The sequence below is a fragment of the Orycteropus afer genome, unplaced genomic scaffold (assembly GCF_000298275.1).
Source record: "Orycteropus afer afer isolate SDZICR_OR568_19922 unplaced genomic scaffold, OryAfe1.0 scaffold00092, whole genome shotgun sequence".
Lineage (NCBI taxonomy): Eukaryota > Metazoa > Chordata > Mammalia > Tubulidentata > Orycteropodidae > Orycteropus > Orycteropus afer.
The window spans coordinates 2,617,237-2,629,737 of NW_006921679.1; the positions used below are offsets into that span (position 1 = coordinate 2,617,237).

The 12,501-nt window shown below is 39.9% G+C and overlaps 1 protein-coding gene across 1 annotated transcript in view; it reads right to left on the reverse strand.

Annotated features, from left to right (window-relative positions):
- Nucleotides 1–12,501, reverse strand: part of MICU2 (mitochondrial calcium uptake 2) — a 255,003-nt gene that overhangs the window by 115,008 nt on the left and 127,494 nt on the right. The window contains exons 3-4 of the mRNA XM_007942515.1: nucleotides 8,331–8,362; nucleotides 8,164–8,239 (exon numbers count right to left, since the gene is read on the reverse strand). Coding sequence (XP_007940706.1) covers nucleotides 8,164–8,239; nucleotides 8,331–8,362 — 108 coding nt within the window. The remainder of the gene's footprint in view (nucleotides 1–8,163; nucleotides 8,240–8,330; nucleotides 8,363–12,501) is intronic.

The following is a 12,501-nucleotide window of genomic DNA, read 5'->3' on the forward strand; positions in this document are numbered from 1 at the left end:
GTCAAGCTAGAGGCTTTTCCTGGCTCCCGCAACCACAGGGGCCAAGAAGCTCAGGGCTGGCAGGCAGTACACCAGCTGTTGACTCCAACGAATGATGAATCCAAGATCTCCAGGCCGAACGGTGGACTGCCCACTCACGGACAGTTGTAGGCAGCACAACAGAATCCTGATCCACAGATGAATGTCTCTCTTCCCAGGACGTCCCTGGATATCCTGGAAGCAGGCCACACCCCTAAGGAAACTCCCCTTCAACAGACTAGCCACTCAGAACACAGTCATCTGATCCCATCATGGGAATGACCACACAGAACTGGGTCCAGCCAAGTTGACACACAGCTCCAACTATCACAGATGCCTTTTATTTCTCTTTCTTGCCTTATTGCCCTGGCTATTTCTTCCAATACAACGTTGAATTAATAGGAGTGGTGCTAAAGGGCATCCTTGTCTGGTTCCCATTTTCATGGTTTCAGTCTCTCTCCCTTGAGAGCCAACCCCTTGTTGGCTGTTGGTTGTGCATATATGCCCTTAATCATGTTGGGGAATTTTCCTTCTATTCCTATTTTGCTGAGAGTTTTTTTTTTTTTTTTAAATCAGGAATGGGTGTTGGATTTTATCAAAAGTAAATTTCATTTAGTATATCTTAAAAATACTTTGGATCAAAAGGAAATGTGCTAATGAAAATGAAATAAAAATTAGATAAAGATAATTTCATGTTTTTATTCAGGTGCTGATAAATAGTCAATGCATTTTTTCCAAAATGTACAAAAGCATTATTGCTAATGGACTTAATTTTGATGATAAAATAATATTAATTAATCTTAGAATAGTTTCATTAGAATAAGACAAGCAACAGTAGAGTGTAAGAACATGGCGAAAAAAATGAGATAGCAGGAAACCCTGCTCAAGGCTATCAGAGATTTCTTTCACAGAGTAGGGTAAGTGGGAAATTGTCCACATACGGACATTATCAATGGTATTCAAGATAGAGGCAACAGCCAGCACTTAAGCACTTAGTTTATACGGTTAGTGGTTGGCTGTGTAGATACTTCTTTACAGAAGTAAAATGTACTTCCAAGGTTCAGGAAAATGGGTCTCTCTCTTAAGTACTATAGACTAATCACTTATCTCTCAGTTATTTTCTTCTTAAAGTGGTTTAAACTTTCTGTTATGGTCACTGGTTGAGGCAGGTAGACCCCTATAAAGGTTTGGTTCAGATGCCAAGACTGATGACATCAAGAGGGTATGAAACAGTTTATTACTTATATAACTGAGCTCTCTGGAAAGAACACAGGAGGCCCCTCAAGGAGGTATAAAACGGTTTAAGAGAGCAAGAAAAGGAAATTGGCCTGCTTTGTATTGTGGTTACAAGTGAGGTAGGGGTGAGAACTCCCACAGCAGGCAAGGGATGCAATGTCCTGCCAGTGCCTAAGAAGGGAGGGAGCAGACTTGCTGACCAGCTGGTCTAACGCGGGCCATCAAGGGCAGGCGGGAAGAGCAGGGCTTGAACTCTGTCAGCAGTTAAATACCAAAAACTGGAGCTAGAGTCCTTAGTACACTTTCTCTTTTCAGTTTTTATTTTATAATTTGCTTTGAAAATAATTTCTTAATGTTGTTGTTGTTATGTGCTGTCGAGTCGAATTTGTAAAATAACATTATATTTAAATAGTGCCTTATACAAATGCTGAATCAAAATGCTGAATCAACCTATTCCCACTTCTAATATTCTAATTAGGTCAGAATTATTATAGAATTCTCCCTACTTTTCCCTACTTCAGAAAAAAAAAAAAAAAAAATCAATCACAAAACAAACCCCCAAAACCCCATTGCTGTAGAGTTGATTCCAACTCATAGTGACCCTCTAGGTCAGAGTAGAACTGCTCCATGGGGTTTCCAAGGCTATAATCTTTACGGAAACAGACTGCTTCATCTTTTTCCAGTGGAGCGGCTGGTGGGGTTCAAACTGCCAACCTTTCTGCTAGAAACTGAGCACTTTAACCACTGCATCATGAGGGCTTCTAAACAACTGAGTTTATGTCCACAGACATTACTCACGTTTTCACATCTAGTAAATACATGTAATCTCTTTCTTAACATCTTAAAATGCTTCCAGAAAAGTATATGCCATGAAAAGATGCTCTAAGCTATAGCTTTGATCCAAATATCATTCTTTGGTATTTAAACACTATATCTAAAATCCACTCTGAAGTGCCGAATTAATAATTTCCTAATGTAATCTTACACAATCTTCATTACCTGTGATTAAAATGTGCTACTTATTTAATCTGCCCATTTACTATTGAGCTCGAACCAAAAACCAAACTCACCACCATCAAGATGAAACTGACTCATGGTGACCTCCGTTGGGTTTCCAAGGCAGTAAATCTTTACAGAATTATATTGTCCTATCTTCCTTCTGCAGAGCAGCTGGTGGGTTTGAACCACCAACTTTCTGGTTAGAAGTCAAATGCCTTAGGCACTGAGCCACCTGAGCTCCTTTACTAACAAGCTAACCAAAAAAACCAAATGCACTGCCCTCAAGTCTGTCCCGATTCATAACGACCCCTCCTTGGGTTTCTGAGGCAGTATTTCTATGGATGTAGATTGGCTAGTCTTCCTTCTGAGGAGTGGCTGGTGGGTTTGAACCGCCAGCCTTTTGGCTAGCAGTCAAATGCCTTAGGCACTATGTCACCAGACCTCTGTTACTAATGAGCTTGTTAATATTAAATCTTATAAAAATACAGAAATTAACAATGTTTCCAATATTATCAACAATAAATTTACAAAGACACTTGGTAAGGTAACCGAAGCTTAGAGAGGTTAAGTAACTTGCCCAAGGTCACACAACTAATGAATCAAGCTGGGAACCTAAAGCAGGCTTAGAAAGCCCATGCTCCTGATCATATTTCCGAAGGCCATGTATCTATCAGACACTATGAACCTTAAAAATATTTTATTCCATTAAATTCTTCCAACAATCCCATAAGGATTTGTTTTAAAGTGATAAAAGTGAAGAAGAAAGAGATAAAATAACTTTCTTAGGTCATAAAAATCAGAAAGACTTGAGGTTAGGTTTGTTGATACCAAAATACACACTACCCACAATTTCTCACTAAATTACCACTACAAAAAATTAAGTAATTTAACCTCTTAAAGGATGTTCTGGTTCCATTCCACAACTGAAAGATATGGGAAGGTGGTGGGTCAGAGTGGTGTAGAGATAACCAGGCAGTGTAGTATTAGGCACGAATACGTCTAGTATATAATTAATGTCTACAGAGTCCACTAAAAACTGAGCCATGAAGGGGCAAGAAAGAATCAAAACTTATTAAAAACAAGTAAGTTGGTTAAATTCCTTTGTGGAGTTAGGATGCCAACATTATTTATCTTCGTTGTTATATTTCGTTTCCCCCTCGTGGTGCAGTGCCTAAGGCATTTGACTGCTAACCAGAAGGCTGCCGGTTCAAACCCACGAGCTTCTCCTTGGAAGGAAGACTTGTCAATCTACTTCTGTAGTGACATTGCCTTGGAAACCCAACTAGGGGTTGGTATGAGTTGGTTTCTAACTCAATGATAGTGAGTTGAGTTTCTGTATGGAATGTTATGTGACAGACATTATTATTTGAAAATTGATACTGATTTGAGAATGTTATAAATCTCAAGATAACTGTAAAAACTCTTCCGTATTCAATAAAAGGGTTATGAACCACTGATTTAGAAATTATACTTGCTTATTAATTCTCCAATTCCTTCTTCAGATATGAGGAACAAAGATTAGTAATTTATCAGTAACTTCAGGTGAACACTTTTTATATAACTTGTCAAATACAGACTGGTTCTTACATTAAAAAGTGCAAGGCCTTTGCCTATTTGTAAGAGCAGATGTAAAGATATGTAAATGATTTACTGAAGTGAAATTTCTGACTGATGACTAGTTTTCACTGTCATTTGAGGCTTACATATGAGAATGAAGGGAAATGGTATTTATGCATTGAATTTACTAGCTGGATGTGACTCTGGGCAGGTATTCAGCCTCTCTGTGCCTCAGTTAGTGCCTCTGTAAAACAGGGATATTAAATAATAGTACTTCCTCATAGGATTGCTGTGAGGATTAAATGCAGTAATACATGTAAGGGGTTCAGAATCCACCACATAGGAAGCTGTCAGTATTTGTAATTACTGTATATCACATATGCATACTTTGGAAGCACTAACAGCATAGCACTGATGTAGTCACTCTTCATGCAGTCACTCTTCTGACTGAATCCCGGACTCTCTGGCCAGTCAGTCCTTCTCAAGCATCCTTAAAGGGCTCTCTTTCACGGTCTGTTCCTTAAAATACATTCTATCTCAAGGTCTCTTCTCTCCTTACTCCACACATTCTTATTGCATGGTCTCATTTGCAACTATGGCTTCAAGTGCCATTTAGATGATGATAATTCTAAAATCTAAAGTCATGTAAATCAGGCATAATCATTCATCGAGTTGCCAAACCAGAAACACAGACATCATACTTCATTCCTTCTTCTTCCTCCCCTCTCACATCCAATCAATCAATACCTATCAAATGTGTACTCTTCCCCAGCATGTGATCTCTTGGTAAGGTGAACGCAAAAGCCTCCTGCGGTATAGTAAATTACTTAGTGTGGCTTTTCTACCCATAAGTCTTTGTAAACTCCAAGGTGGGAATTTCTATTAGCAACTGAGGAGATCCTGATTTTAAAGTCGCCCACCTGGGTTATTTCTGTTGGGCGTGGCACAATACAATGTTCTGGGAGGTTCCCACTCTCTCTCACGTGCTTAGAGTTCTGATGCTGTGATTGGCTAGTTTGACCACCCTTCCGGGCTCAAAAGGAGGCCTCCTGGAGGCAGAACTCTCTCTGACTGCTGGTTGAGGAAGATGTGCTGCTGAAAGAGACACGCACCCCTGAAAGAGACACGTGCTGCTGGGAAAGAGACGCAAGAGACACACATCACTGAGTGAGACACTGAGGGACCAGCACTGCTGGGAAAGAGACTGTGAGACACTTTTGGCTGAGGGATGGTGGGCTGGGAGAGAGACTGAGCGTTCTTTCTGAACTTGAGTTGTAGCCTGGTGCTTCCCTAATAAACCCCATAATCTGTGAGTTCTGTGTGGCCACTGCAGTGAATTATCAAACCCAGGAGAGAGGTGGTGGGTGCTTTGGGAGGAATGGTTGGTGAAAGGGCTGGAGGGAGGCAGCATGTCTGGCCTTGCAGTAATAGGCCTTGGGTTACTGCTGGTAATCCTGCCTTCCCCTTGTAGGGTTAGAGGAGGTCAGAACATGTGGCCTCCTTGCCCATTTAGCACCTCCTAATTATCTCTTCTCCCACCCTCTTTGCAATTCATTCACCACACTGATATCAGAATGAGTTTTCTACTCAGAATGATCACTTTCTTACTTACAGTTCTTCAATGTCAATTCTCAGTTCTCAGGATAAGGCCAGACGTGTTTACTATGTCCTAGAAAGCCATATATGATTTGCTCTCTGCTTACTTCTCTGGCTTATACCCAGCCATCCTCAGCAAGCCCATCCCCTTCCTGACAATGGTATCTGTCCTCTTTGGTTATGATCTGCATGCTGTTCTATGCTTTCTTTCTTCTGACTCAACCCATCTCCCATTCCTCTCCTTCTACCCAAACTTTTCTACTCTGTTCTCTGAAATCCTCCTTTTACAGTAAATATCCTTAGTGCTCAAGGCACTTGACTGCTTACCAGAAAGCTGGCGGTTCAAACCCACCAGCTACTCCTTGAAAGGAAGGTTGGGCAATCTACTTCCGTAGTGATACTGCCTTGGAAACCCACGGAGGGGTTGGTATGAGTTGGGTCTGACTTGACGGCACATAACAACAACAACAATAACAACAGTCATTGTATGATTAATCTTCTTGCCTTATCTGAAATCTGGTTCTCCACTAAGGACACTGGTACCCTTGTGGACTTCTCAAATGGAGGTTACTCATTTTCTTCCACTGCAACGCTAATTCCAGACCTTTACACTTTGACTCTCATGTAAAAAAACGTTCCTTTGAGGCTAATAGCATCTAGCTAGACCACTTTCTACTTCTCTTCTCTGTGCCATCTACCAAACTTCTCTGTCATTATTTCTCATTCACTGAGGACTTTAGCATCTATTTCACTGTCTTTCTCCCTATTCAAGTTATCATCCTAGGTGACTGCAACACAGAAAATACAACATCCTATCTCTCAGATCCTTGATACTTCCACTAAATTAATTTTACCATGCACTCCTACTTCCAAGGTCACATTCTGAACCTTCAAATCACCTGGAAATGCTTCATCTCTGTACTTGTAAATTCAGATCCTTTAGACTATGACCACAAGTTCTTTTCTGCTCTTGTACACCCACTATAGCTGGCACCGCTCGTTACTGCTCTTTGTTCTTTTCATCTCTTTCTATTTCACGTTCTTCCCGATTGTCCTGCTAAGATTCTGTGGTTTACTATGTAAAACTTCTCTTGCCCTCAACACATTCAACTCCCTAGCCCCATAACTCTTCTTCCATCCATTTTTCTAACAAATTGCTAACCCTGGGTCAATGCAACTGCCCAGCATTTCTATTCCTTCAGGATGCTGGAAAATCATCACCCAATTGCACTGACTGGTTCTATTCTTTCACGATCTACATTCTCTTTGACTCCTTAAGGCATCGCAGCATCCTTCTATGTTCCTCTGGTCACTTCTCTCTCCTTATCACAGAGCAATTTTAAACCTTTCTTGATAAACTTTTACCCTACCACTTTCTACTTTTTACAGAATATCAAAGCCATCCCCAAAAAACTGATTCAACTTCCAACCACTAAACTTGTAAAATATTTGCCTTAAACACCCATCTTTTCATTCTTTCTTACTGATGCAATGGAGAAGGGATCCTCCCATTTAATGCTGATCCTTCCACTGTCCTCTGAAGATAATCCCTTCTCACATTTTTCAGGAGCCTGTCCTATTTATACTTTCTCTTACATTTTCTACCTCTCCCTCTCATTAGTAATGAAACAAGATCAAGTATCACCATCAAAAATAAACCACCATTCCCTTGCCCCCCCCAACAGCACCCCCCTCATAGGCCATTAAGTCGATTCCAACTCACACGACCCTACAAGATGGAGTAGAACCATCGCATAGGGTTTCCAAGGCCGTACATCTTTATGGAAGCAAGCCCAAAGCAAACCCACAGCCATCCAGTCATTTCTGACTCACACCTAGAGGACAGAGCAAAACTGCCCCACAGAGTTTCCAAAGCTGTAAATCTTTTTGGAAGCAGACTGCCTCATCTTTCTCCCATGGAGTGGCTGATGTGTTCAAACCACTGACCTTCTGGTTACCAGCCCAATACTTTAACCACAGCAAAAACAGAGCTCCTTGTCTCCTAGCAGTACTAGCCTCTGTTCACTCATGTCTTTCGGACACCCACAATGAAGGCCTGCCTGACCCCACTCAACTCTCGACATTTTGCAATCTGGCTTCATGTCCCATCACATCACTGACTCTATAGTTGCTAAACTGTCAAAAAACTTCCTTGCTCTTAAATTCAATTAATGAACGTTTTTCAGTTCTCAGCTTATTCAACTCCCTTAACTTACTGAACTCTTACATGTTTGGTAACATGTTCTTCTTTCTTTAGCTCTTTTTTCCCTTCGTTTTTGTGATAACCTTCTTTCTTTAGCTCTTTTTTCCCTTCGTTTTTGTGATAACCTTCTCCTGGTGTCCTCTGCTTCTCCAGTCATTTGACCCTCATCTCCTTCCTAGGATGTCTCCTTCTAAGCCTGTAAATGTTCACCTCCTCTGGGTTCTCCTTGAGACCTTCTCCTGTTATTTTTGATACTCTGTCTCTTTCTCTCCCCAGGCTTTAATTAACTTCGATGTCTTAGTAATTTATCTGTAATTGCTCAAAGAATTGAGCAATTGCTTGAGAATTGCTTGAGAAACATACTTCCTACTTAATGAATATTTTATTACATTTTAAAAACATCTGTTAAAAAAAATATGACATCACACCATTCTTCATGTACGTTCACTACCATTTGCCAATGTACAGTTGCAAACCTCATACCTCAATTCCTGAATTCTATGTCTGTTACATAAAAAGTATAAGTAGAAACTTAAAAAACAAATCAAAATTACCTTTATCACCAAGGTCTCTAAAAAAGGTTGGTCCACAAACAGCTTTTTGGATTCCTGCCAAGGCATCCTCGATATCCTTTGAACACACATTAAAATTATCAATTTAATTTATAAATTCATTTTTTAACTAAAAAAAGAATACACACATATACACACACTTTGCTTACCTTTTTTGTCAGCTTCTTGACTAAAGTTTTACCTATGGCAAAAAAGAAATAATATTTAGTACTCAGATTCCTTGGTAAAACTCAACTCCTAATATCATTAAGAAGAAAAAATAAACACCTAAATATTTATAAAAACCAAAGCTTGCCAATCTACTTTTTTTCACAAGACCTATTTTCAACTGCACTCACATTTTTCATACACAGGAGTCCCTCAGTGTCACACTTAGTTACATGCTAGGCACCCACCCAACCAAAAGGCTGGTGGTTAAAGTTCAGTGAGAGGCAACGCGGAATGAAGGCCTGGTGACATGCTTTGTGAAAACGCTATGGGGTGCAGTTCTACTTTGACATACCTGGGGTCACCAAAAGTTGGAGGTCTGGATGGGAACTATTTCTTTTAGTCAATTCACACTTTTCACAAGTGTACAACTTATTGACAGCTGTTGCACTGATTGATTATGAAACCCTATCATTAATTTCTCTACCATCATAAACTGAAATGCAGTACTCCATAAGCTTATAACCCTCTTCCCCATTTGCCTTCCCTCCTACCCTGGTAACCACTAACAAAAATTGGTCTCTATATGTTTGCCTGTTCTTGTCTTTTTATGTGTGAGGTCATACAATATTTGTCCTTTTGTGATTGAACTGTTTCACTCAGCATAATGTCTTCAAGCTCTATCCATATTGTAGCACGTATCAAGACTTCATTTCTCTGATAGGCATTTAGGTTGTTCCCACCTTTTGGCTATTGTGAATAATGCTGCAATGAGCACTGTGTACAAGTAGCTGAGTCTCTGGTTTCAATTCTTTTAGATATATACCTAGGAATGGAATTGCTGAGTTACATGGTAGAACTATTTTTAGTTCTCTGAGAAATGGCTATCCTATGTTGTACACAGTGGTTATACCATTTTGCATTCCCACCAGCAATGGATAATGGCTTCAATCTCCCTATATCCTCGAAAATATTATTTATTTATTAAATCTTAGCTATCCTAGCTAAAAGCATTCACTTGTCTATGAAAGAAATTTGGAAGACAGCTACCTGGCCAACTGACTGGAAGAGATCCATGTTTGTGCCCATTCCAAGAAAGGTGACCCAAAAGAACTGAACAATTATTAAACGGTATCATTAATATCGCATGCAAGCAAAGTTTTGATGAAGATAAATAAAAAAAGTGGTTGCAGCAGTAATAGTGAACTGCCAGAAATTCAAGCTGGATTCAGAAAAGGATATGGAAGGAGAGATATCATTGCTGATGTCAGACGGATTTTGGCTGAAAGCAAAGAATACCAGAAGGCTATTTACGTATGTTTTATTAACTATGCAAAGTCATTCGACTGTGTGAATTATAACAAATTATAGATAACATTCGCACAGAATGGGAATTCCAGAACACTCTACTGTGCTCATACAGAACCTATACAAGATTAAGAGGCCATCGCTTGAAGAGAACAAAGGGATACTGAATGATTTAAAATCAGGAAAGGTGTGCATCAGGGTTGTATCCTTTCAACCATAGTTATTAAATCTGTATGCTGAACAAATAATACAAGAAGCTAGACTGTATGAAGAAGAATGTGGCATCAGGATTGAAAGACAGCTCATTAACAACCTGCGGTATGCAGATGACATCATCTCACTGAAAGTAAAGAAGACTTGAAGCACTTACTGATGAAGATCAAAGACTACTGTTTCAGTATGGATTACACCTCAATATAAAGAAAAAAAAAATCCTCACAACTGGACAAATAAGCAACATCATAAATGGAGAAAAGATTGAAGTTGTCCACAAACTAATATAATCGAAGGTATAAAATTTGAACAGAATCAACACATAAGAAGAAACTGAGTAAGTCATTAAAAAAAACCAAAACTTCCAACAAAAATTCCTGACGCAGATAGCTTCACTAGTGAATTCTATCAAACATTCAGAAAAGAGCTGACACCAATTTGATTCAAAACACTCCAGAACAGAAAAGGATGGAATACTTCTAAACTCATTCTATGAAGGAAGCATAACCCCGATACCAAAACCATTTAAAGGCAAAGACACCACTGAAAAAAACAACAGACTAACAGCCCTATTAATATAGATGCAAAAATTCTCAACAAAATCCTAGCCAACAGAATCTAACAACGTATCAAAAAATAATACTTCATGACCAAGTGGGATTCATACCAGGTATACAAGGATGGTTTCACTTTAGGAAAACAACCAATGTAATCCACTACATAAATAAAACAAAGAAAAAGAATTATATGATCATATCAATCTATGTAGAAAAGGAATCCGAAAAAATCCAACATCCATTCTTGATAAAAACACACAGCAAAATAGGAACAGAAGGGAAATTTCTCAACATAATTAAGGGCATATTAACAAAACCAACAGCCAATATTATTCTCAATATTATTCAGAGAGACCGAAAACATTCCTCTTGTGAACGGGAACTGGAAAAGGATGTACTTTATCACCACTCCTGCTCAATAACATATTGGAGGTCCTAGGCAGGGCAGTTAAGGCAAGAAATTGAAATAAAAGGCATCTGAATTGGCAAAGAAGTAAAACTGTCTTTATAATTCTATACATAAGACTAAAGAAGAGTTAATGCCTTTGAACTGTGGTGTTGGTGAAGAATACTGACAATACCACGGACTGCCAGAAGAATGGCTGTTCATGGACTTTTCCTGGAGGAAGTGCAGCTGGAATGCTCCTTGGAAGCGAGAATGGCCAGACTTCAGGTCACGTTTTTTGGTCATACCGTCAGAAGGGACCAGTCCCTGGAAAAGGATATCATGCTTGTAAATTAGAGGGTCACCGAAAAAGGGTAAGACTCTCAACGAGATGGACTGACACAGTAGCTGCAATGATAGGATCAAGCATGGCAAGGACTGTGAGAATGGTGCAGGACCAGGTAGTGTTTCGTACATAGATAGGGTCGCTTTGACACAAAGCCGACTTGATGGCACCTAACAACAATAACAACATGATGCCATATGTGGAAAATTCCAGTGACTCAGCAAGAAAATCACTGGAACTAACAGAAGGATTCAGCAAAGTGGCAGGATACAAGATCAACATAAAAAAATCAGTCGGATTTTTCTACACTAACAATGAGAACTCTGGAAAGGAAATAAGGAAAACAATACCATTTTCAAAGCCATCCAAAAGATAAAGTATTTAGTTATAATTCTAATTAGAGCACAAAAACAGTATGGGAGGTGTCGTCTGACTTCCTCTAACTTCATGAGGGGGAAAGAGAACTGCCATCAGCATGAACAGCTCAAGGCTGAATCCTATGAAGTGGAGGAGGTCAGATATGCTGCTACCCTCCATCCTACTTATCAACTCTAACACCAACTATCCCTCTAATGGTACTCTCTACTTCTCTGCTGGGTTCAATTCAATAACTCACTGCAGTGGCCACAAAGAACTCACAGACAATACTCATGATTATGAAGTTTATTAGGGAAGTAATAGGTTACAATTCTGGTTCAGGAACACTCAGGATTAAATTTTCTTCCCCTCAGGACAGCCTCCCCTCAGCCATACCCACATGAACACCTCTCTTTGGCCTTCAGCCCCTCAGCCTGGCATCTGCTCTGCTCTAGCAAGTGTTACATCACTCTTTCAGTTCTGCTGATAGGTGTCCAGAAAGACACTACACTCTGCCATCAAGTCTCCTGCCTGAAGGCACTTGGCTATCTTGCTCCATGGTAGAGGAAGCCCACTGCTCTGTTTCATGCTGGTCTCTTGGTTCTGCTGCCTCTGATGCTGCCATTTCTCTGCCACTGCTTCTTGCCATCTCAATGCAGGGATCTTGGGTCCAATGATGCACACCATTCCTGGCTCTTCTTTCTTAATGGTAGTGAGATTCCCCCCTTTCTGCTTCTGGGATGGCTCATTTCAGTATCAATAGATGGCAAAACTGACTAGTCCCCATGTTAGGGCCCCATCCACCTTATTTCCATGATCCCACCCCCACAAGCATGCCATGTATATTTTTTACATTATTAACAAGCTATCCATTCCCTTTGGTGGGCCACAGTATCTTATATTTGCATGTTGTTGTTGTTGTATTGTTATGTGTCTTTGAGTCAGACCCAACTCATAGCACCCCCTCCTTGGGTTTCCAAGGCAGTATCACTATGGAAGTAGATTGC